Raw genomic sequence first — 26,866 nt, forward strand, 5'->3', positions numbered from 1 at the left:
AAGTTCGGCTAACATCTGTGAGCATCTCCTAAAAGATGCCACTGGAGGCTTGCCACTTTCTCTCATTTAATCCTCACAACTCTGAGGGATAAACTTTGTTAGGAAAGAATTAAATCCCAGACTTGACGCTGTGTCCAGAGCCCTCCCCCTACAATTTGATAATGTTCTGGAGGAAAATATACGTGCTACTGATGACCAGGCCCTTCTGGCTTAGTTCCTCAGGCTCGTTTCCCTTTAGTCTTCCAGGTTTAAAAGAAGGACCTCCAGGTTCTATTACAAAGGCAGATTCACTGGGGCTGCAGACTACTTATTCTAAACCTAACAGAAGAGGGGAATTGGGGAATCGTAGAACTAGCATAAAAGCTATGAAAAAGCTCTAGGAAAACAGAAGGTGATCAGGTCCACACGTGGGACACACACAACCCAGAGGGGAAAAGCGCCGAGAGCCACAGACAGTGGAGTGGGCTCCCCCTTAGAGCCACTGCCCACCAGGGACTGCTTGCCTGGTGACCAAACAGAGAAACAGCAACCTTGGCTGGTACCTCCTCCAGCCGGTGGGCTAAGTTCAGGCCAGGGCTGCAGCCTTCACAGCACATAAGAATCACCTGTGGAGTTTTAAAAACCTTCTGTCCTAGGCCTCCCCTGGGGCTCAAAGTCAGACTATAGGTTCGGTCCAGGTGTCAGTATTTTAAAGCTCCGAGGTGGTTCCAATGTGCTCCAAGGTCGAGAACCGCCGAATCAGAGCCCAGAGAAAGGGGAGCAGCGGCCAGCTGGCCCCCCGAGCTTTCTTTCCTCCTGCCCCTCCCAGCCCAAGGGATAGGGGACTGGGGGCTGGAGCAGCAGCCCACGCAGGTGCCGTGGAGGCATTCAGGCAGGATGTGGGCAAGTGGGGGATCTTCGAGCCCACATTTTAATGCTAGAGGTCCTCCGCCCGAAGATCCATCCTCCCCCCCACACCGAATAGAATCACCAGGAGGCCCACAGGCTAGAGCGTGAGCTGTAAAACCCCTTCTCCTGCTGTATACAATCAGCTGTGGCAGCTTAAATCCTCAGAACTCCAGAAAAAAATACTTAGGCCTATGAAAAGCAAATCTATAAAGGAAATACTAGTAGCCCAACCTTTACCTGACAATTCAGAAGTAACACACCATACAAGGGAACAATAACAACCACACAGATTGACACAGGCAACAATACTGGATGCAAAACAGATGACATAAGAATTCCCAAGACCTTTATGACAAAAGGGCCTTAAACTATTATAGACAAAACACGACTTAGCCAGTTAAAAAGATATAACATGTTCATATTGGGATAATTTGACATCGTAAATTGCAGAACTAAGATGTTAGTTTCTCCCCAAATTAAACCCACAGTTTCCAATTCAAATATCAAAAGGATTTGAGGAACTTACAAAGTTATTGTAAATGTTTATGGGAGAACAAGTCCATCACATCCGTAGCTTGTATGAGGAAGAGGAAGGACCAAGGACAAAATGCAGGGCTTCGGTCCCCCAGTCTCATGCTCATTTCACCCCAGGTGGCTACAGCTATGAACTGCACTTTAATAACAATCAAGGTGAAAAGCAAGGCTGCTTTTCCTATTGTGGAACAGTTTTCTTCCGCACAGGAAGGTTTAAAAGTTCATACACGAGCTTGCATGGCATCAAAACTCATCGAGTTTTGACGAGTTTACCGGGTGAATCTCACTCCAAATGAACAAAGACAGAACCATCAAAACAGTGGGAGTAGACGGCGCTGTGGACAAGCAAAGGCTGGAAAGGCCCCACTCTCTGGCTGACCCCCTGAATGTGCCTACTTACAGCAACACCCAAGTATCAGAGAAGGAACCGGTCCAGGCAATGTGTGTTCCCTTCCTGTTGCTGCAGTAACAATTATCACAAACTTACGCAACACTTTTGCCAACTTAAAAAATAAATAAAAAAGTGTTACCTTCAAGTCTAGTTAGAAGCCCAAAATAGGTCTTACCGGGCCAAGTCAAGACGTCAGCAGGGCTGCGTTCCTTCCAGGGGCTGCGGGAAAGCATCACCTCGCCACCTTGCTCCAGCTTCCAGAGTCCGCCGGCCGCCATCTTCCAAGACTGAATCACTCTGACCTGGCTCTCCCGCCTCCCTCTTCCTCCTTAAGAATGCTTGTGATTACAGTGAGCTCACCTGGATGAGCCAGGATCCCCGCCCTGTTTGAAGGTCAACTGATTGGCATCCTTAATTCTCATCTGCAACCTTAAGTACCCTTTGCTGTGAAATACAACGTATTCAGGTTCCCGGAGTTAGATGTGAGCATTTCAGGGGATCATTATTCTGTCCCCCACAAGATGTATCAGTTTAAGAATTTAGTGGGCTGGAGCTGATTAAACAGTACCTTTGCTACTGTCACGAAGTTTAGAAAAGCAGTGAGTGTATCATCAAGAAGTTCACAGTTTACTTAACCAGATCCACCACTACCCCACATGCCCAAAATGTTGTTAAAAGGAGGGTCTCTCTCTCTCCCACTTGCTCTAAAACCATCCTACCCTTGTAAACTGGACAACTGAGCAATTTTTCAGAAGTTCCTGTTTCCTTTGTATGAAAGTTGTCTTTTGTCTATGTGAAAGTATTCTTTTGGTCTGACTTATTCTAAGAATTGCTTCAATTTTAACATGTATGTAACTAGCAAATTACCTTCTCCCCAGAATACTAATGTGTTTTGTGGTGTGTGTGTGCACGTGCGTGTGTGTGCATGTGTTTTAACCTGAATACACAATTCATCAAAAAGGTCATCCTTTTATCATTTTCCTGCCTTTCCTTAAAATTAACTGGCTTATTAAATTTTTGACTGTGACTTGTGTCTCTTGATGTGTTTTTAAAGTATAAACTGCTTCCATGTTCTAAGAAACGCACTCTCCAGGAGATATGGAACTATGAAGCTGTGAAGCTGTGATTTTATCAGGAGGCACATACACACACTCTCTCTCTCTCTCTCTCTCTCACACACACACACACACACACAAATGTAGCCTTTGTATATCCAGGTTCAATGGTCCAGAATCATTTTTGTGTTACAGAGTTTTGTGGGATTACCTTTCCCCTGAAAGTTTTACATAGTCAGAAGGACATAAACTTTTGCATTCATTTTCAGAGGGTTTCTGCCCCACCCCCATCCATGAAATCATCTAAAGGTTAACTTGGAAGGAAAACATTCAACCTCAGCGCAGGTGCAGGATATCAATCAGCTGAGAACCAGGGAAAGAGAATGAGTGTAAAAAAATAGTGGAGGAAATTGTAATTTTAAAAATGTTAAAATTGTTCATGTTAATGTAAAAATGTCAAATTAAAAAAACTGGGAGATGTGCATTAAAGACTTATAGTAGATAATTCCTCCTTAACTTTAAGCTCCTGAACGACCGGTTCCATATCGTATCTCTTCATTTTTGTTTCTCTCTTATGGAAAGCCATGACTGGCCTTCCCGTGAATAGCATCTAAATGGCTCTCAATGTGAAACTGATATACAAAGAAAGAAGGAGGCTTGCACTCATCAGCATGTTTCATAGCTAGGGCCCAGCATGAATTTCAGGATCCAGACCTGATGATGCCGAATCCAGGAGTGATGTGATTTGTTAAGTAGCAGATTTGCTGAAATGAGGTAGTTTGACCCCTCGAGCCTGCATGCCTGACGGCTGAACTGTGCTGAAACCACAGAGCAAAGAAACATACACACTCTGGAGCCAGACTGGCTGCATCTCCAAATCCTAGTTCCACCACTTACTGTGTGACCTTAGGCAAGTTACTTAACCTCTCAGTGCCTCAAGTTTTTCATCAGCAAATGGAGATAATAATAGTACGTATCTCACAGGGTTGCTGTGAAAATTAAGTGAGCTAATTTGTGTAAAGCACTTAGGACAGTGCTTAGAACATAGAAAATATCATACAACTATTTGCTATTACTATTACATTATTATTATTATTACCATCCCTACCACCACTACATAGTGTCCCTAAAGAAGCGTTAGGCTGTAAAGATGACGGATCTTATTAACTGCAGCGTATTAGAGAAAGGCTACTATCTCTTGGAAGCCTTCATATTTAATAGCTTTGCCTTTATCACCTACAAAGACCTAATTTGACTAGAATTTCTAGTGCCCCAAATGACCTATATTTGGGCAACCTCTTGCCCTTACCCCTATAACCAAGGTAATGAGAAACTCTATTATCTAATCATAATTGCTTTCTGTTCTTCTTCATATGTGCCAAAGGCCTCTGAATTTGCTTGTTCATTTATTCCACGAATCTTTCTTTATTTTTTAATGCTGAGATACTGTGTGGCAGGCACTATCTTGGGAGAAGTCCTTGATTTTTATGGCGTTTACATTCATGGAAAAAGACAAACAATAAACAAGCAAATAAATAGACCAATAGAAAAATTCATATAATGACAAGTGCTATAAAGAAAACAAATCAGGGAAATGTGCTCTAGAGTGACTCAGGCAGGGTGAGCAAGGGCTAATTGAGGTTAAGGTGTCAGGAAAGGGCTCACTAAGGAGAGGGAATTAAAACTGATGCTGAATGATAAAGAAGGAGCCAGCCATGGGAACATGGAGGACACGTTCCTGGCAGTGGGAACAGCAAGTCCTAAGTCCTCTGTGGAGACCAGCTGATGGGGTTGAAGGCTCAGAAAGAAGCCAGTGCAGCTCAAGCAATTCATCAAGAAGCGATGAGATGAGTGTTAGGAGACAAGGAAAGAGAGGGAGGCTGGGCTGATAAGAGAAGGCCTTGCAGTCAAGGTAAGGAGGTAGACGTCATTCTAAGTGCAATGGGTGATCTCTGAAGGGTTCAAGCAAAGGGTTACATGGGTAAGGGTGGACACAGTGAGAGCAGTGCGGAAGCTCTTGCAGTAATCCAGGTGTGAATCTTAATGGCTTGGAGTGTAGAGATGGATTGTAGTGCCATTAACTAGGACGGGGAAAGTGGAGAAAGTTGGCGGAGCGGTGAGGGATGCAGTCCAGAGCTCTACTGTGGCCATGTAAAGTTAGGATGTCTATTAGAGACATCCACGTTGCAAGGCCAAGTAGGCAACTACATATTTGTTTATTGCTTATTAAAGAATTATTTGTGACCTTGAATAGGATACTTGTATTGAAGAGCCCTGAGAGTGAAGTCTCGTTATATCAGTGGCAATGCACAACCCTTTTGTTTTCCACTTCTATCTCCTGTTTCTATTCCTACCTCCAGTGTATAAGATCCCACATAATATTCATTTGCGTCTCAAGGCTCTTGACCCATGAACATTCTTAATCCCTAAAACCCAAAAAAGTATTAGTTATAAAGTGAAAGCAGTGAAGGAGCTAACCAAACATTCTGATGTAGTCAAAGGACTACTAGCCTAGGGACCATGAGGCCAAGGTCATGACAAAAAGTGAGGTATAGGGCGTGCTGGGTGGTGGTGGGATGAATTGGGAGATTGGGATTGACATATATACACTAATATGTATAAAATATGTAACTAATAAGAACCTGCTATATTAAAAAAAAATTTTAATTAAAAAAAAACCATATAACCCCAGACTAACCATGAGAAGGACATCAGACAAATACCAATTGAAACTCACTCTACAAAATATTTGACCAGTACTCCACAAACTGTCAAGGTCATCAAATATAAGGAACGTCTGACAAACTGCCACAGCCGTGAGAAGCCAAAGAGATATGACCCCAAAATGTAGTGTGGGGTGCTGGATGGGATCCTGGAACAGGAAGAGGACAGTGGGTAAAAACTGAAAAGATGGGAATCAGGCATGAACTTACAATAATGTATCCATATTGATTCCCTAATTGTAATAAACATACCACAGTAATGTAGTGTCTGTAACAGGGGAAACTGGGTGTGGGTATATGAGAACTCTCTGTACTATCAGCACATTTTTTTCTGTAAATCTAAAGTTCTTAAAAAGTAAAACTTAAAAAAAAAAAGGTACAGAAGAAAACAAATGATTCCTAGGCTTGACTCCTGGCTCATTCCTTTACTAACTGAAAAACCTAGAGCCAATTATAGAATCTTTTGGAACCTCAGTTTTCTTCCCCTGTAAAATGAGGATAATAATTCCTGGCTCATTTGTGCCTTGTGAGGATGAAATTTGCTAACATCTGTGAACACCTACACCGTGCCTATACTATCTATGGTGGACATCTGTAAATATAGGTTTTTTTCTCACTCTTTTTACTTACTATCTCTCTACCTTGATTCATCAAATGTAAAAAGAAGATGCTTTGCTAGATGATCATTAAGCTCTATTTCAGCTCTTTAAAAACCAGTAAACCATCCTCTTGATAACAACTGGATAAACTTCTTGGTTAAAGCTACTTTTTAACCCAATATTAGTACATCTTTCTGCAAGCTTTGGTCACATTTAGATTAGGGAAGATGCAGCGTTCAGAAGCAGGCATTAGACCAGAGAAATGTCTCTCCAAATGTTGCAAAAAAAATTTTTTTAACACCTTTATTGGAGTATAATTGTTTTACAGTGTTGTGTTAGTTTCTGCTGTATAACAAAGTGAATCAGTTATACGTATAGCTATATCCCCATATCCCCTCCCTCTTGCGTCTCCCTCCCACCCTCCCTATCCCACCCCTCTAGGTGGTCACAAAGCACTAAGCTGATCTCCCTGTGCTATGCGGCTGCTTCCCACTAGCTATCTATTTTACATTTGGTAGTGTATACATGTCAATGCTACTTTCTCACTTCATCCCAGGTTACCCTTCCCCCCCCCATGTCCTCAAGTCCATTCTCTATGTCTGTCTCTTTATTCCTATCCTGCCCCCAGGTTCATCAGAACCATTTTTTTTAGATTCCATATATATATGTTAGCATACGGTATTTGTTTTTCTCTTTCTGACTTACTTCACTCTGTATGACAGACATTAGGTCCATCCACCTCACTACAAATAACTCAACTTCATTTCTTTTTATGGCTGAGTAATATTCCACTGTATATATATCCATTCATCTGTCGATGGACACTTAGGTTGCTTCCATGTCCTGGCTATGGTAAATAGTGCTGCAATGAACATTGTGGTAAATGACTCTTTTTGAATTATGGTTTTCTCAGGGTATATGCCCAGTAGTGGGACTGCTGGGTCACATGGTAGTTCTATTTTTAGTTTTTTATGGAACCTCCATACTGTTCTCCATAGTGGCTGTATCAATTTACATTCCCACAAACAGTTGTTACAAAAATTTTATCTCCCCCAACATCAGTAAAATTTCAGGGTAGGAATAACCTTGTAGAAGTTAGAGTAAATGAAATCTCACAGAGTGGTACTTTTAGTAGCACTAGCTGAAAACACAGTCTAGGAGAATCAAAACCCAAAGCTCTTCATCTCAGACTCCCGTAAACTGGATGGGAAGTTTGGAGGTCTGGGCCAACCAGATGGATGGGGGATAAGAGTGGGAAGCTGTTAAGAAGCTTCTAGTATCCTACCAGCTCAAAGAGAGAGGGGCTAAGACAGGAGGGCCATACAGAAGACCAGCTCAGGTTAAAAATGGGAGTCACTAGTTAGGGACTTTCTGTGTCCCCCTCCTCCAGGGACACCTGTCAGAACAAGAGCTTATCCACCTGTGTGGCAGCACTGATCTGAGTCCGAGGGGAGTGCATCTGCAACCCACGCTGAGAAAGACGCTGCTTGATCAAAGGACTTAGGCCCAAAAATTAAAATGTGTTTGAGCCTTATGGTAGAAACAGTGTCGGTTTATCAGGACAGGGACAGTGACCCCAAGAACGAGGCCAAGATGAGAAGCCTATAAGAGATGTGAATATAGAAGAATCCACCGCAAAACACTTTTTAAAGGTCCAAACCTATGCCAAGCTAATTGAAAAATGAAAAATCGGTCTGGCCCAGAGATCTGTTTGGTTTGACTTGCACAGTGTGTTTTTTCTTAATTGAACCCAATTGTCCTGTTCAGTTTTCCACTCTCCTGTCATCTTATACCCCAACCCATAACCCAGCTATATGACTACATTAGTCCCGTATGCATTCAGGTTCACAGCTACTGGTCTGTAATTTCCAGACTGATTTACTTTTAAGTATTAGATACTTGAACATATGCCGACTGCGGGGATGACGGAGAAAGAGAACAATCATAGGGAAAAGAGGAAAATAGGAAAAGGCTAGAAATTCCAGCCTTGCCATCTTTGGACGAGGCATCTCCCCACACCCAGCCCAATTAAAACAGCTGCAAATCGGCCATACCTAGGTCCAGTGAAATGGGTACCCACCGTAGTCATAGCTGCCTGTCTCTTTCAACTAGCCTTTCTATATTTGGAGAAATTCCCGAGAGGCAGAACTCAAATTCCCAGCCTTCCTGGTAGCTAGGACATTGGCTCATGGTCTAGGTTCCTCCAAAGACCATGGCAAAACTGTGGTTCCTGGCAAAACTGTGATGTGGAAAAGGGCAAAGTGAACAAATATGTCTTTGCCAGCATGGAGGCAGCTGGGCCTTCAGGTTCCCAGTGGCTGCATGACTGATTCCCTAGTAAAGAAGTGACACTGACGAGGCAGGAGGCTCTGATGCTCAGTCGACAAAGAGCAGAAGTTTCCGCATCAGACCAGGTCGGCAATGCAATTTTACTCCTGGAATTTTAGCCTGGAGACCAGCCGTCTCAAGAATTCTTTGAACTACTCAGTATCATTTTATTAAACTCATTTTCTGCTAAATCAGCCCAATCAGCTTCTATTGCTTGAAACCAAAATCCATGACTGATAAAGCAAGCAGTGGTACATCCATCTTGGAGAACCTTTCACTGGGGCTGCCTTGGGAGAAAGCCATTCGTGCTGATTTCCACGAATCCCAGCACCTGTGAAAGAAGCCCCAGACATCATCAGGCTGCCCTTGTTCCCGCAGAGGAAGTGCACAGGAGAAAACTCTTTTATATCCTTGCTCTGTGAATCCTAACATGTACTTTCTGAAGTCATATCACATTGCACACCCATTACTCAGTACTCGTGGCAGTTGACTTAACTGTCACCATCTGCAGAAGAGGTCGTTAAATTTTCACCACTTGCTACTTAGTTGTGGAAAATGTCAGAGCAGAGGAGTCTGTTCTCAGCCAGTCTAGGAGATGGTCTTGCTTTACATGGCCCTTGTAGTGACTAGTGAACTAGTTCCCTCTTCTCAGACCTCTGTGCAAAAGAGGCAAGCAAGACAGATTTTAAGCTAAGCTGCAAGGATGACAGCAAGCTGGTCTGCACACTAAGAAAGACTGTCAAACATTCTTCTCTATTATTTCTGTCTGCTAGACAATTCTGTATTTACTATAACCAGTAGAGCAATTCTCATTTATAGTCCTCATGAGAATCCTTTAATGGGGATACTATTAAATCCTCCTTTTTTTTTTTTTGCGGTATGCGGGCCTCTCACTGTTGTGGCCTCTCCCGCTGCGGAGCACAGGCTCCGGACGCGCAGGCTCAGCAGCCATGGCTCACGGGCCCAGCCGCTCCGCGGCATGTGGGATCTTCCCGTACCGGGGCACGAACCCGTGTCCCCTGCATCGTCAGGCGGACTCTCAACCACTGCGCCACCAGGGATAGCCCAAATCCCCCATTTTATGGGAGAAAAAGCTCAGACACATTAGGTGGCTTGCTTAAGGTCATAGGGGATCCAAACTTGAGTTTTCTGATTCGAAGCTGGTGGCTTTTTCTTCTACACGTCAGTGGCTTGCAATGTGGGTTCCAGGGATCTCCGGGATGCTTTCAGGAAGCCAAGGAGGTCAATACTATTTTAATAATAATAATAGTAATAATAATATCCAAAGTAAAGGAGATCACTATCTCAAAGAGCTATCTACACCCCCATGTTCTTCACAGCATTAGTCACAATAGCCAAGATATGGAAACACCTGAGTGTCCACTGATGAATGGATAAAGAAAATGTGTATATATATTTGTGTCCTGCCTTTTGTGACAACATGGATGGACCTTGAAGGCACTATGCTAAGTGAATAAATCAGACAGAGAAGGACAAATACTGTATGATTTCACTTATATGTGGAATCTATACAAACAGAGTAAAATGATGGTTAGCAACACCAGGGTTGGGGGAAATGAGGGTGCAAAGTTCTAAGACGAATAAGTCCTGGACTCTAAGGTACAGCGTGGTGACTATAGTTAACAATACTTACTGTATACTTGAGTGTTTCTGTGAGCGTAGAGCTTTAATGTTCTCACTGTAACAACAACAAAATGGTAATTATATGAGGTAAAGGATGTGTTAACTAACCTTATTGTGGTAAACATTTCGCAAAATATATGTGTATCAAATCGTCACAGTGTACACCTTAAACATACACAATGGTATATGTCAAATATATCTCAGTAAAGCTGGGAAAATATAAAGTGTCATTTGCCCTCTTCCGTTTCATCCTTTTATGAGGGTGCAGGGGAATTTTCCAGACGATACCTGACATGCAATATAACAGACTGAAGCAGAAGCACATGTAAGAATAGCTGTCTTCTATTAAGCCAAACATTAAAGAGATTTTCAAAACTGCAAAACAGTGCCACTCTTCTCACTGTTTTGTTCTGGAAAACATAAGTATTCTTCATAAAAAATATTATTTATGTTACTATATGATGGGTTTATTTGTTTTATTTTAAAATGGATTGATAACTTATCTTCAGTGTTCACAGCTTTCATTTCTAATACAGCAAATATTTATAGATGTAACCCACAGAAACAAAAACGCTTTGGAGTCCCCAATAATTTTTCAATGTGTAAAAGAGTCTTGAGACCAAAATGTTTGAGAACTGCTATCCTGCATTATAGCTGCCTTAAAAAAAATATCCAGGGTAGATACAGATTTACCTTGATAGCATTTTAACAATTTGATGCCAGTGCTAAACCTAGATTTTCTGTTTACACCTCGTATGTTCTTCCTCCTAGTCTTGCTTTGGATTGATGAGTTCGTGAACGACAGCCGAAAATCTTGAACTGTAGTGATTATAGACTCAAGCAGCTTCTTCCTCTCAATTCCTAAAGTACCTAGTTCACTGTATGTTCGATTAATATTTGATCACTGGATGAATGACTAAAACAGATTGCTGTCACAGACAGAGGACCTTCTTGAGGCCTCTGATGAGCATGTGCGCTTACTCCTGAGTTCAGTTGCCTGCCAAACCCAGCTCAACTCAGCCCCGGCAACGCCAAGTGCACTTCGGCCCCGGATGTACAGCGATCGTATACCTGTCTCCGTGCCTTTGGACCTGACCCCTGTCCAGAGTCTATTCACCCAAAAGACCCAGCTTAGCCATCCTGTCCCCTACACAACTCTTTCCTGGAGACACTAACCCACAATGATCATCACATTCTGACGTCGTGTAGGAGTGTTTATCCCCGTCACCTGTTTTGCCTCTTGATCTCATTCTCTCCTGCACTGCTGTCTTTCTAAATCACCTGTGTCTATTTCATTTTCCCTACAAGATCTTAGACTTCACGAAGGTTCTCAAAGGTCTTCTGTGGTACCCACAGAATCAAGCATAGTGCCAAGTTAATAATTATCACTTTGAACTTAAGAGTTTACAAAATAATTGACACATCACCTCACTGTTTCCTCACCAAAGCCCTGTAGGTAAATTAGGGAAGGCCTCTTTTTATTATCTCCACCTTCCAGAGGGAGGCTTTAAAGTTCAGCAGCCTAAGGTCACTCAGCTAGTGATGGTGCAAACCTGTGTCTTGTGATGCCCTAGTCTGTGCTTTCCCCACTGTATCACGCTCTGGTTTCCTAATACATACCTATTTAATTTACTTGAAAGAGAGCTTTGAGAAAAACAACAGCTCTAGATCTATGAGTTAGGACAGTCAGGAATAAACCCAGGTCTCCTGATTCTCTCTCAGGTGCTGCATTTCACAGCCATCTTTTCCCTTGTGATTTTAGCTGTTAAGGTAGTCAGCACAAGTGCTGGTTAATCCTATACATAGTTCTCTCACAAGGTGTACACGTTAAGTGTCACATAAATATCAGTTTTCCCTCTTTCTGCCCTATGTGGCTAATTGGTAACCTCATTTACTCATTTGGTTTTTGGGCAAAAATGAAGGAAAATATTCTGAGATAATCCAGAAATGCAAGTTGTGTCTATAAAATTGATTATACTTTACCTTTATAATTCCTTATCTTTTCTCTTCTTCTCATTCATTTGCTCACTAACCCCACAAGCATTTACTAAGCTCCAAGTATGAACAGAGCTGCATGATGCTGGAGGGACCTGCCATAAGTAAAAGAAATGATATCCCTGCCATTAATGAGATTATCATCACATGGTTGAAATGACATTTCTAGAGAAAAATTCTAAGGCATTAGAAGTGTGAGTTAGCTCAGTGTAAATTATTTATGGAGGTGATGAAGGACTAGAGAGTAAGAAAAAAGGAGTTCTTATTACAGAGAGAAATAATTTGGGGAACGCTTCATACAAGGGATGTCTTGAAAGAAGGGGGTCATGAGATATGTCTCAAAAGAAACGTAGAATATGGTCTGGGAACATGATCTCCATCTACAGCCTCCAGACCACCCCCAAATAATCAAACAGTCAAATTAAAAACAAATGTAGCCACCAGACAGGTTGCCTGGCTCCCCACACCCAGCCAGCTGCCACCCCTAGGTCCTTGCTACAGAGAAATTCTGGAGTCCACCATGGGCTGGCAGAGCATTTCAGGGGAATGGGTGGCATCAGAACTGGTCCAGGGCAAAATGAAAAAGTGAGTCCATACCTCCCAGATACTATGTACAGTGCATCTTCCCTCCCCCATGGTGCTAAGTCTTTTAGGAACAACTCAACATGCCATGGACACCACATTCCTCTCTGACCTGCATCCCAAGCTATTCTCTGTGTCTCTCTCCTATGATGGGCTTCTTTCCGATGCCCATGCCCTCAGGAGTTTCCCCTGCTGTGCATCTCTGTGCCTCTACAACTCAAGTTTGGATTAATAGTTGACCCACCGAGGTACTATAGGAACGCAAAATGGGACCCTTCACTCTAGCAGCGGGACACTGCAGTATACCAAGCACGCCACTGGGGGAAGACACAGTGGGGACAGAGGGATCTCGGGAGCTACCCAGACCACACTATATGATTAGCTGGAAAGTCAAGCTACGTGTAATACCCTCCTGAATAGTTCAAGATATAACATAAAGAAGAGAGAGCACACCACATGGCTATGTCAAAATCGAGATGGTTGAATAATGACATTAAGACCAGATCACAGAGACCTTGTAGGGTAGGGTGGGCTCCGTCGTTGGTAATGGCTCGAGCATTAGGGACACTGTAGTTCTTCATAACGTAATGTGATAAATGTGGTGCTTTGTGAAGCCGTGGATGAGAGAGGTTGGGGGAATAACGGACTCCCCATAGGCCTGGATTATGAAGGCACCTGCTACAAGCTCACTTTTCAGACGCTGTAACCATTTCTACACACACCTTCTAGATCAGAGTCTCTGAAATGAGGTGTCACATGTGAGTTTCATTCTCCAAGCTTTCAGAAGGAATCACTCCAAAATCTACCCCCTTTTAAACAAATGGAAGGATGTAGTTCTTTAAAGATGAGGTTCCATCATGTGGGTCAGAGATGAATTTTTTTGGCAAATAAACCTTTGCTCATGAGCACGTTGCTAAATATGCAGTCTGGAAAAGAACACTTTTCTGTTGGTGGATAGGATGATATCCACTTATTACAGATGACAAGTTGAATGGAAGAATTTGAAAAGTAGCTTTATTGTGATTCTAACAACAAAATGAGGCTCTGATAATTTTTTCAAATTCCATTGTATCATTCAGATTCTATTTGGGTTTCATGACATATTGTCAGGGGAAGAAGGTGGTGGGTGGACGCCAATCTGCCTGGGATGAGAGATGTGGATGGACTTTCAGGTGGCCCAGTGACAGCTGACAATCCATGTTTGACGAGTCAGAATTCAATCTCTTTACCTTTCAGTGCAAGATCGTCACATTAAAAGCCCAACTTCTGTGGGGGGGGGGGGACGGGGAAGAATAAATCAGGAGATTGGGATTAACATACACTACTATATATAAAATAGGTAATCAACAAGGACCTGCTGTATAGCACAGGGACCTCTACTCAATATTCTGTAATAACCTACATGAGAAAAGCATCTAAAAGGAATGGATATATGTATAACTAAAGCACTTCAGCTATACACCTGAAACTAACACAACATTGTAGATCAACTACACTCCAATATAAAATAAAAATTAAATTTTAAAAAAGCACAATTTCTGGGCTATGAAACACAATGGGAAAGGAGCGTGGGTCAGAAGAGCAAGAAATCGCCTTTCTAGGAAGCAAGGACCGGGAACCAAGGCCACCAGCTCCGGCAGTGAGTGCACGACTGCTTGTACCACAAGGAGACTTTGAGCATTTCTTCCAAGTATCATGTATGGACTAGGGCAGAACACAAACTTTAAAAGCTTTTTGGAGATGCAGTCATAACAGTCAAAGAATTGAAACAAGGACTTGGGGCTTAACATAATAACCTCACTCAACACTCCCCCCCCACCCCCCGGACAACTCCTGCCCAGGAAGGGGGAGGGATAAAGGGCAGGTTTCTTTTCCTCTCCATCAATTCCCCATGTTCCTTTGCTGTTTGCTGCGGGAAGTTAGCCTGAGCCCCTTGGAAAATTCATAGATGTGTTTAATGAAGGCAAAGGGCAGAATTGTAAAACTTTACTTGATTTGGTTTTATTTTAAAATAAACACATTTTTACTACACTTTTAATCCTATACCTCTTAGGTTCTCGACACTGGTTGTAGATTAGCATCAGCTGGGTGTTCTTTTGTGTTGATAATAATGTCCCTGTGGGACCTGAACATTAGTATGGTTTAAGGTACTAATGTCAGAACTTCTGGGAATGGAGCCCAGGCAAAGTAATTTTCAAAAGCTCCCCAGGTAAATCTAATATGCAGTCATAGTTGAGAATAACTGCTATATTGAAAAAAGAAAAAAAACAGGTGTTGGTTATAAGGATTTCAGTTTTAAAGTATCTGTCTGGCCTCAAAAATAATGTCTCACTGGAGGAAATTTCGCCTTTGAGATGAAAGAATGAAAAAGAAAGTATCAAGATGTAGAGAATCATTGGTGTGTGTGCGTGCGTGTGTGTGTGTGTGTGTGTGTGTGTGAGTGTGTGTATGTTCTATAGTTAGGGTGTTGATATAATTCAGTAGTTATTAACAGCCTTGGGAGCAGAAGCTTTTCTGACAATCTGATGAGGGCTCTATCTTCTCCAAAACAGTGTACATAATGCAAATTTTGCAGATTTTAGGACTATCCCTCTCTTCCTAAAACCGATGTTAAGGACCTCTGATATAATCATAGACTTTTATAACCACCATTAAAGAAACAAATAAGCAGATAAAAATAATCAGCCGTAAGAATTGAGAAACCTAAGACTGAGTCTCGATTTTTCCCCCTAAGTTGCTGTGTGATTCTAAATAAATTACTTAAGCTGGCTAAGCCTCAGTTTTTCTATATAATGAAATGTTTATCTGCCTATAGGGCAATGTGGTTAGTATTTTTACAATTTTGTAAAAAAAAAATCAGTTCAGAGTAAATGAATACAAGTAAAAGTACTTTGAAAAGTTACGATTTATTGTCAGAGATATTCAGAATTAGTCTAGGAAGAAATATACAATTTCTTGGGTAAGTGAGATGTATGTCTCGCTTTCACTGCTATGTACACCTGCCCCGTCAGCAGACCATCAATTATGAGGAATTCAGCAACTCTTGAGCCAACTCAGAGCTAACTCTGTATTAGATGGATGGTGAGTCCCAGCCCCAGTTGGCCTATATATTCAATCTCTCTCTCCCTGTGGTATGATGACCAGCCTTTAGTATTCATTTTCTGTCAAACTGCTAGTAAATCCGTACTTATAACTTGAAAAAATTCAGCATGTGTTAAAATACAAAGGGAAAGTAGTAGTTTCAGGGGAAATTAAACCTATGAACCAAAATTTGGTCTTTTTCACGGGAATCCCGAGTATTTGTTTCTTTCCTCTCCACCTCCTACCTGACCTGAGGACCTGGGGATTCCCACTGGTTCCCTATCGGAGGATCTCTCCCTAGTAAATCAACCTTCTTATTTCCCAAGGAAACACTGTCTCAGAAGTACCTTCAGTCCCAAAATATTAAAGTGTAAAAATCTAGGATTAAGAATAAAGCTTGCTTTTCACAGCCAGTGCTACAGAGTTAGAGCCATTTATCCTGACTGTGGTAACATGTTAACCAGAAGTGCAAACCTTATACACAAAGACTAGGTAGGGCTACCCTAAAAGAAAGACACCAGCCAAAGCCTTCATGTTCCTGGGTGTCAATGTTTCCTATTATTTCATTGTCTTAGTCTGAATTAAAAAAAATAAAAATGAGCAAGGAGTATCCAATACTCATACTGAATTTTGATTGCTGTTTTCCACTCCTCAGAAAAATATGTTGAACAAAATGCAGAGTCACGTAGCTCAAGCTACTGTCTGTTTGTTCATAAAGGAAAATGCTTTATATGCAGAAATTTCAAGTGAGAGGAGATCTCAGGTCTCCAAAAGCAGCTATTATCAAACAAAGCAATCAGAAAATTAATGCACTGGAGATGGCTGTGACCACAATCTTGGCTATCAGGGAGTATCTTCGTCTCTCTTGGTAGGAGCTTGTTTTTGAATTGCTTATTGTACCCACAAAGTCTATCTAAATGTTCTTTGCCATAAATCCCTCCCCCTCTTTTATAGAGTATTGCTTTAACTGTCTAGGTATTCTTTCCCTAAACCCTTGCTTACCATCTACTATGAGTAAGACACTGAAAAGAACGGTATTTGAGAGCATTCAAGATATTTTTGTTACATATAAAGAGGAATGGGCCACTGAAAGACCTAATCAGTTTGATTCTGCCCCTCCAAACCAAGGTCTCCCTAGTAGATGACCTATCTGTGTCCTCTTGCCCCAGCTGCTTTGAAACGGCTCTTCATCCCAGGGAGCTAATGGAGGAATCTGCACTTCAGTGAAATGGCTCCATCATCCCTTTCCCTCCCTGACCACAGAAGTTGGGCCATTCTGGAGGGGTGTGTGTGTGTGTGTGTGTGTGTGTGTGTGTGTGTGTGTGTGTGTGTGTGTGTGTGTGTGTGTGTGTGTGTGTGAAAGAGAGAGAGAGAAAAAGTATGTCTTCTCCTCAAACAAGGGCACGGTACATATATGAATTCCAAATGACTGAAATTTGGTGTTTTAGGTAATCCTATCTTCTGGTAATTGAGAATTGCCACTTATATAAATTACCAGGTCACAAACAAATAGGGCAAAAGGCTCTCAAGGTGGTGACTTCCTTTGTATTAATCAGGAAAATGCACACCCAAGAGCTGAATAACAAAATCATATACTTTTTTCTTGGACAGTTGATATTTTGTTTCTGTATATCATGACTAATCATAATGGCTATAATTCATCACTTTAGAAAAGCAATCTACAGTTGTAGCTGTACAAAACTAAAATTGATTGAGACCCTTTGTCACCCTGGCAGAAGATAATAATTACATCATTATTTATTAACTATAGAGACAACAGCCAAAAGTCTTTTTAACTTCGTTTGATTTAAGATCTGTTATACATTATAGTCCAGCATACACAAGCCAAGCAAAATAGAACAAAATTAGAGAAAAATCAAGTTAGTGTATTTAATCTGAATAATCCTGCAAAGAAAGCTACCCTCATGTTTACCTACCATTGGTAGAACATCTACTCTGCACTAAGCACTGTCCTAGGTGTTCCGCATATTTCATTCATTTTATCCTCACCACATCCAGGGAGGCATGCTGGTTGCATCCGTTCTAATTAGTGAATAACTACACTAACAAAGATCCTGTAGATTAGTACAGGCAACACCTTTCACAGATACTATGTTCAAACATTAGAACAACAAAACACTCTTCTTGGAAACCGTGTCTTAACTTTTACAATCAAGAGTTTTTTGAAGGATAAGCAAAACTGAATCTCAGAGGATGTCCCTCTTGGAGCCACATTTCTTCCGTCTCTCCTTGGCCCACAGAATGTTCCCAGAAACAGGCCAGGGACAGAGAGGAATGAAGGAAATGAAGAGTCATCAACCACACTGAGTGCCCTTAAGAACGGCTCTGACGTCATTTGCCTGCACCTTCCACGAATCCTGGGATGGCCCTGCACAGACAAGTGACAGATATTGACAACTCAGTCTGTGAAGATAGTGGCGAATGTCACTGAGGGAGATTTGTGTTAAGCATTACATTAACTCAAGCTAATGTACCCTCCTTGCAAGGATGGCCAGTGTGAGGTGACGCGAGGTTAGGACAGTCCGATCCATAGTTGGATGGTGATAAGCTCTGTTCTGAGTATGCAGAAGTTAGATTATAGATCCTCAAAGGAAGTTTTTCCACGGATAGCAAGAGTCAAGCAAGCGGTAGCTCCCACCTCTGGAATGAACCTGTGTTCCTGGCTGGATTGTGACCACTTACTAGACTCTAAAGGGTGGTCAGAAGCAGGGACCAGGACACTCCCTATTATACAGTTCTGAAGGAGCTGAAAACATGGGCAAGAGTTAGGAAGACAATTTTGCTGCCTCTCCCAGGGTGCCCCTGTGGTATCTACCCTTCACAAAGGAAGCAACCTTAAACTAAGTTATAAAGAGTATTTGATTCATGTTTCCTCTCCTTTCTCCATCATCCTGATTCTTCCTTTATGACAAACACATGATTGCCTGGCCTGACCAGTCCCAGGCCAGTAGAGGAAGACATTCCCACTTCCCCCAAACTGTACAATGGTGGTTGTGGCCAGCTGGTCCTATCATCATGGGGGAGAAATTAGCATGATTAGAGGCCAACTGTTGCCTTCATTCCCTCTGCTCCCTCCTCTGCCTGAGCCTAAGACCTTTACAGGTTCCCCAAATGGGAGTGACAAAGCAACTGACCACGGCTCACGTGCCCATATATTTGTCTCATTACGTACCCAAATTTGTATCTGTCAATAAGAAAAGTCTCTGGCTGCTTATTTGTTTGTAATCCACCCTTTGGAATGTGCTACTTATAAAAATATTATTAAAATATATAATGACTTTTATGGGACATTGGAAATGTGAACACCAACTCTATATTTAATGATATTAAGGAAATATTAAATTTCTACTTAGAAGTAGGAATGGTATTGTGATAGTATTAGGATTTTTAAGAGTGAATAGCTTATGTATATGTGTATATATATATATATATATATATACTAAAATGTTTACAGATTGAATGATATGATGTCTGGGATTTGTTTCAAAATAACATGGGAGGGTTGCAGCAAGTAGGGATATGGGTGAAACAAGATTGGCCTTGAGTTGATCATTGTTGAAGCTGGGCAATAGGTTCATTGTGCTGGATTTTGTTTTGTGTTGTTTGTATATGTTACAATTTTTCCATAATAAAAATTTTTTTAAAAGAATCAAAATTGGTTAAAGTTAATTTAAATTCACATTAGAAAACATGTTTTTCAAAAATACTTTAAGATATGTGCAATTTTATGATTTAATGTTAAATGGAATAAGAAGATATAAAACTGCACATAAAATATTGCATGCACATATATATATATATATATATATATATATATATATGCATGGAAATGGAAGAATAAAACTACACAAAAAGTAAATTATGGTTGCCCCTGACTGGCAGGAATACATGTTATTATTCTTTACTTGTTGTTACTTTTCTGCATTTTCCAAATTTTCTAGAAAGAAAATATATTTTGTTTTTGATTTTATGAAGTTATTTGTATAAGCCATGCTCATGATATGTAAGGTGAAAAAAAGTGTTATAGAATTGTATATGAAATAGAATCTGAATTTGTTTTTAAATGTGCATGCATGGTGTGTGTGTGTGTGTGTGTGTGTGTGTGTACCTAAAATAAACATCATCAAATTGTTAATGATGATTATCTCTGGGTGGTGGCATCATTTGGTCATTTTTATGTTTCTTCTTCAGTTAATAAGTATAATGTTATAATCAGATAAATATAGCATGAAAAAAAGTAAACTTAGATTTATTGCATTTCTTTATAAGTAAAGGATTGTCTATATAGGGCAATGTAAATATAAGGAACCATGTAATATATATTTATAAAACAGATAAGTAAGTCCAAGGGAATTTTAATTCTCTTTGAAAGCATATGTTAAGCGGTTTTTTTAGATTTTTTTTTTAATGTGGACCATTTTTAAAGTCTTCATTGAATTTATTACAATACTGCTTCTGTTTTATGTTTTGATTTTTTGGCCACGAGGCATGTGGGATGTGAGCTCCCCGACCAGGGATCAAACCTGCACCCCTTGCATTGGAAGGCAAAGTCTTAACCACTGGACTGCCAGGGAAGTCCCTGTGTTAAGTTTTGAACAATGCTAATATAAAATCCTGTGAACAGCCATTATGTGGTGATGCTCCTGCCTTCATATACTCAATTCCTTAATAATCATGTTTCATTTTCTGTCCAACTCCAGGTATATCTATGCCAATACCAGTCTTTGGGCTCCAGGATGATTCGAAGGTCTTTAAGGAAGGGAGTTGCTTACTCGCCGATGATAACTTTGTCCTGATTGGCTCTTTCGTGTCCTTTTTCATTCCCTTAACCATCATGGTGATCACCTACTTTCTAACCATCAAGTCGCTCCAGAAAGAAGCTACTCTGTGTGTGAGTGATCTTGGAACACGGGCCAAATTAGCTTCTTTCAGCTTCCTGCCTCAGGGCTCCCTGTCTTCAGAAAAGCTCTTCCAGCGGTCCATCCACAGGGAGCCAGGCTCCTACGGCAGGAGGACTATGCAGTCCATCAGCAACGAACAGAAGGCTTGCAAGGTGCTGGGCATCGTCTTCTTTCTGTTTGTGGTGATGTGGTGCCCCTTCTTCATCACCAACATAATGGCCGTCATCTGCAAAGAGTCCTGCAACGAGGATGTCATCGGAGCCCTGCTCAACGTGTTCGTTTGGATCGGTTACCTCTCCTCAGCGGTCAACCCTCTAGTGTACACACTGTTCAATAAGACCTACAGGTCGGCCTTTTCCAGGTATATTCAGTGTCAGTACAAGGAAAATAAAAAACCATTGCAGTTAATTTTAGTGAACACTATCCCGGCCTTGGCCTACAAGTCTAGTCAACTCCAAATGGGACAAAGAAAGAATTCAAAGGAAGATGACAAGACGACAGATAACGACTGCACTATGGTTGCTCTAGGAAAACAACATTCAGAAGATGCTCCTACAGATAATATCAACACAGTGAATGAAAAGGTTAGCTGTGTGTGATGGACTGGTTGCCATGGCAACTGTGGAGGGCACACTGAGCAATTTTCCCCTTATCTGGGAGGAAAAAGGAAAAAGAAAAGAAAATAGGGAGACTGGAAAAGATTAGGCCAGTCTAATGGAACCAACAATAATATCTATATGCCTCATTTTATTATGTCAGTGAAAAGCAGGGTTCAATGCCACAAAACGTGCACTTCAAAAATATTCTGACAGCATTTCAGCTGTGAGCTTTATGATATTATTTTTAACATTGTAAATTATATGTCTTTAAAATAATTAGCTTTTATTGTATAATTACAATGAGGCCATAAATAAATCTAAATTTTCTTCTATTTGCAAGTGAAAAACTTGCTACTATGTTGTTAATTGATGGCATGAGTTGGTTACCTGTCGCTGTAAACAAAAATAGCTCTAAATAGTGAAACATTGGATGAATATAATGGCCTCTTACACAAAGAAAAAATTCTCTTTAAAACTTACCATAATACACGTTTTGGATGACAATAACAAAAAGACACTAAAGACAGTGTTATGAAATCTGTATTGCTAAGATACTTAAAAGAAATACTTGACAACTTTTTCAATCCTGCTTTTTCATAGATGCCATTTTGCAATATTCACAAAGTTGCTGGCATTTGCTGCACTTCAAATTAATTCTTCTCAGAAGTGAACAAGATTTTAAGTGTTATTTAATAACTATTGCTGCTTTCTCTTCTACTACTTGTGCTTTATTCTGAATTTCCAGTGTGGTCTTGTTTAAGTGTTTGCTCTATTAGGTAAACTATCAAAAGGATAATCAAACATTACCAGATACATTTCTAGAAACTGCTTCTCCTAAGAGCACCACAGAAGCGTTTGGTAACTTGCTCTTTAATGACTGCATCATGCCTGCGCTCCTCTGAGCAGTAAGAGGTATTGATGTAACTGTGTCAGGATTGAGGAATAAAGTCAGGTTTTTGGCTACTGACAGCAGTAGAGTCTTAGGACATCTCTGTAAAACGCAGGTGACCCACCTGTTGGCACCCATCAGATAAATCGATGCTTTCAGATCAATCTATATTATTTACTAAAACTGTTCAGCTTTGGATTCACAATCATTGATTGAGTGTACACCATCTGTGAAGAAATTTCCTAGGTACTAAGGATATAAAAATAATTAAAACAAGATCTTTGCCTTTAAAGAAAAGGACCTAATTTGAATGGCACTTATCAAAACAGTAATTAACAGACATTTGGAAAATCTGTTCAATTTATTTCCTTCTCACCTGGCTTAGAAACAAGTTTATTTCAACCCCAAGGGTAGTTTTCTCAGTTAAGTTTCCTGACTGGTTGCCAACGAATACCAACCAAACAAAGGAGGGGGAAAATACCACTTGAGGTCAAAATCTGCAATTAATTTAGGAATATGAGCTTCAACTTGGACCCCAACTATGACTACCATAGTTTTGAGCAAAATATTATTCCACTTTCCTGAAAACAAACTCATTTATTACTCACTGACACTGGATATCCTACCCCCCAAAAAGCAGTAATATAATGTTTCATAGAAAAGTTTGTTAAGGAGACAGAGATTAACAGCAGTTAATTCACCTTGATATTATTACTCTAGGTTAAATTGCACATTCTTATCGGAATGGATGTTAGATATGTGATGACAATACTGAAGCATTTCTATTGAATGAGGAATAGTTTTTGCTGTATGCCATTAGAAAAAACTATATATTTGAAAACTAAAGAATGTGGGAGATTCTGTTGTGTAATTTGGAAATGCATTAGGTCTGTCCTAATTATGTCCTTTTAGGTACACTGAAAGGGTTTTTTTTTCAAAGCTAGAATTTATAATAAGCTGCTAGTATCTAGGCTGCATTTGAACTAAACTATTTTCATGATTATACCATACTAACTGATACAAATGTTAAAAAGTCTCTACTCTAATGTATTTTGCCTTAGTTTATAACTCTGCCCATCTCATTACATATTAGAGAAAAGACTACAGATTCTATACCCATATACTCAATCTTGATGAGAATGAACATAAATACTGCCTGATAAGTCTTTTGACTACATATATATTACAAATGTGTTATGTTTTTTCTCTCCATAATTATCTATTCAAGTGTATATAGACAAACATGTATCTGTATTCTTGTACAGACATGTTCCCATGCACTTTATTCAGTATTTATATATTTATATGGAGGAAAAGCAAGTCATTAATGAAAACACAGTATATACACGTGTGCATGTTTGTATCATGTCAATTTAAATGTGAATTTCATGTTCTAATGTTTCTATGACCTTCCATTGCTGTCAAAGCAGATTGTAACAGAAATGTCAGCTCTTTAAATAAACTGGATGTTGACCTAATTTTGTGGGAAGACTTTTAACACAATTCTATGAGGGTGGTGAAAACAATGCTCCTTTTACATAGTTGATTGATCCTAAATAAAATGGTACCTCTGGGCCCTTTGTTTAGTCTGGGGACGTTCTGATTACTAAGGCTTTTGTTTTTTCTTTTTTTTTTTTTTCTTTTCTTCTTCCGCCTGCCATGCAGATTGCAGGATCTTAATTCCCCAGTCAGGGATTGAACCCGCGCCCTGGGCCATGAAAGCAGGGAGTCCGAATCACAGGACCACCAGGGAAGTCCCACTAAGGCTTTTTAACACACCCCTCACTCCAGGGAAACAGCCTTGAATTATTCATGGATCTGTGATCAAAGGACTCACTCCTAGTCAATATTGTTAAAGCGACCAACCTTATTCTACTTTAAGTTGAATGGTAGATTCTTCTAAGTTTAAAGAGTAGAATTAAGTGCCATAATTAGGGAAAACTTCCACATTAAAGCATACACTTAATCTACTTGGGCACAGCACCATCTCATGGTCACTTTTTAAAATGCTACCATAGCCAAATTGAACTAAGTTACTGTACTAATTTTGCACAAGGTGCTTCTTCCATTTGTGCATCAATGAAACATATTATAAAGTGTTAAATTATTCTGTGCCATACGTAACAAATACAGCGAAGATTTTTATGTCATGATTTTAATCAAGGCTATTTTAAAAGATTTCACGAAAGAATGAATAATTGTAAATAAAGTATACTCAAAAATAAATGCAACTTTTTGAGTCTATAGCTGTGTCCGCCAAAAGAAAGTTGCCCGAAACCTCCCATGTCATCAGGCTGGGAACTCCAGGTACCATCCAGGTGTTCTGAGAGTACAAAGCCTGTGCTTCTGGGGCTTGGTCATAGAGCTAGGACCCACCTGGTTGAGTTAGATTTATAGTAATGATCCCGTTTCTAGTTATCTGTAGCAGACAAATGTTCCATGTTTGATCACTATGTCTGGTTCCACCTGTGGGTACACGTGTACAGGTGTACCTGAAGACATTCACAGATACATTTATACACACAGACACACACACACACACACACTTTTGCAGGAGCTAGCTTCAAGAATTCAAGTAAACCAAGGAGACGCTATATCATTGAATAAACAGGAAAGTTGCTCTGATTCATCATCTCACCTCTAAATGTAGGGAAAGGGAAATAGGGACAGTATGTATCTTTTCCAGGTGTTTACAGCTCCATGTATTGAGTACCTATCATGTGCCAGGCGTTAAGCTGGCTGCTTTGCTTACTTTACCTGATGGAATCCTCACAAGTCTACAAGGTAGGTATTATTATTCACTCTTTTTCATAGATGGAGAGACTGAGATTCAGAGCAGTTAGTAACATGCCTGAGGTCACACAGCTGGCAAGAAAAGTGACAAGTGCAAGCCTGACTCTGAAGCATAAACTCTTTCCCCTGCTCAGTTCGGTACAGGAGGAAGAACACTGGGCTCAGAACCAAAAGATGCAAGTTCCCATCTTAGCTTCCCTGTACACTGGTTACATGAACTTGGACAAGTCATTGAATAACCCTGTGCCTCAATTTCACTGTCTCTGAAATGGAACTACTAGCACCTGTCCTGGCTAACTAACAATGTTGCTTAAATGAGATCATGGCTATGGCTGTGCTTGATAATCTGTAAAACACTGTATAAATGTTGTAAATGTGTTGTTATTAAAAAGAAAAAAAAGCCTCTATACATTATTAACCATCAGAGCAAATTCTAAACAAAATTGTGGGATAAGCAACATTATTATTCAACAGCTTCTATCCTTTCTCTGAATGCTTCTCATTTTTTACAGCTATTTGCTTCTGCTTTGTTCTTACCATAGAGTTCCCTTCATTGGTTCTCCGCTGCTTACATCAAAACCTATTTACTTTATGTGCCATTCCCTCAGGTTTCTCCTCTTTGCTAGATCACTAATAAGTAATTCAAGCTGGTAATCCATTGTCTCTCACTGAGATCCCTTTAGCTGTCCACCATGAAGATAAACCAAAAGGCAGGAACAAAAAGCAAAAATTTTAGGCACCAGAGACACAAGTGAGAAAGAAATCGGGGGGCAAGAAACATCTTCCTGGTATTGCTCAAATGACCTGCAAAAAAACAGGTGCCTTCAGACACTTCATAATTTATATAAAGTTTTATAACTTAACATTGAATTTTAATCCACAATAATAACGATGATTTTGAAATACTTGACTTTAAAGATTTCATTCTAAACTGAGGACAATAATAATATTACTAAGCTTTCTTTCAATGCATATTTGCCCCAGTAAATATGCAGTAAGACACAACTTCTTTGTTAATTTTTGATTATCTTTGCAGGCAGTTTGCAAAAACAAATAGCTTCCTTATTTTCCCTGAATAGTATTCATGTCAATCTTAGCTCTGTTCTTCCTTTTTGATATTTAACACCAGTATGTCCACCTGAGCCAACACATTATGGGAAGTTTTCACATCCAGTTGGAGCTTCAGGATTTGATGGGATCCCACTGGAGCAGAAGATTGAGGCAAGAAACCTAGGTCTGCTGTTACTGTCTGATGCTGGACAAGTCAAAACCTGTTTTCCCTCAAGAGTATTATGAAGGACTGAGAGTCAATGATCGTTTCAGGGTCTAAGTCTATGCTTCTTTGAGTGCTAGGGAGTCCAGTCAAGACAGCTTTGATGAACCTTGCACATGAAGACAGCTTCATGGGCAAGGAATATTCTGGAACCCACAATTCTCACATTTTCTTAAATTCTTTAGATGAATTTCAAATGAACGACAGCTTTAATTTTATATGGGAATCTTATGAGAAAAATCAAGCTGTTAGTGATTTAAGGAGTTTCTAAGATACGAGACTAAGAGTCAGATGTTAACAGGTAGGATTCCTGCTGTGGCGTTTTTCTCAAAGTCAGCCTTCCGTTTGTAGTTTCTAGCTGCTCCAAGATATCGGGTTACTCTTTTTTTTTTTTTTTACATCTTTATTGGAGTATGATTGCTTTACAATGGTGTGTTAGTTTCTGCTTTATAACAAAGTGAATCAGCTATACATATACATATGTTCCCATATCTCTTCACTCTTGCGTCTCCCTCCCTCCCACCCTCCCTATCCCACCCCTCCAGGCAGTCACAAAGCACCGAGCTGATC

General features: G+C 40.3%; 1 protein-coding gene across 1 annotated transcript in view; it reads left to right on the forward strand.

Annotated features, from left to right (window-relative positions):
• The window catches only part of HTR2A (5-hydroxytryptamine receptor 2A), a 57,931-nt gene extending 34,258 nt beyond the window's left edge, over positions 1 to 23,673 (forward strand). Inside the window, exon 3 of the mRNA XM_060129321.1 lies at positions 20,542 to 23,673. Coding sequence (XP_059985304.1) covers positions 20,542 to 21,341 — 800 coding nt within the window. The 3' untranslated portion in view covers positions 21,342 to 23,673. The remainder of the gene's footprint in view (positions 1 to 20,541) is intronic.
• Positions 23,674 to 26,866: the final 3,193 nt, after the last annotated feature.

Source organism: Lagenorhynchus albirostris, chromosome 18, assembly GCF_949774975.1.
Source record: "Lagenorhynchus albirostris chromosome 18, mLagAlb1.1, whole genome shotgun sequence".
NCBI lineage: Eukaryota > Metazoa > Chordata > Mammalia > Artiodactyla > Delphinidae > Lagenorhynchus > Lagenorhynchus albirostris.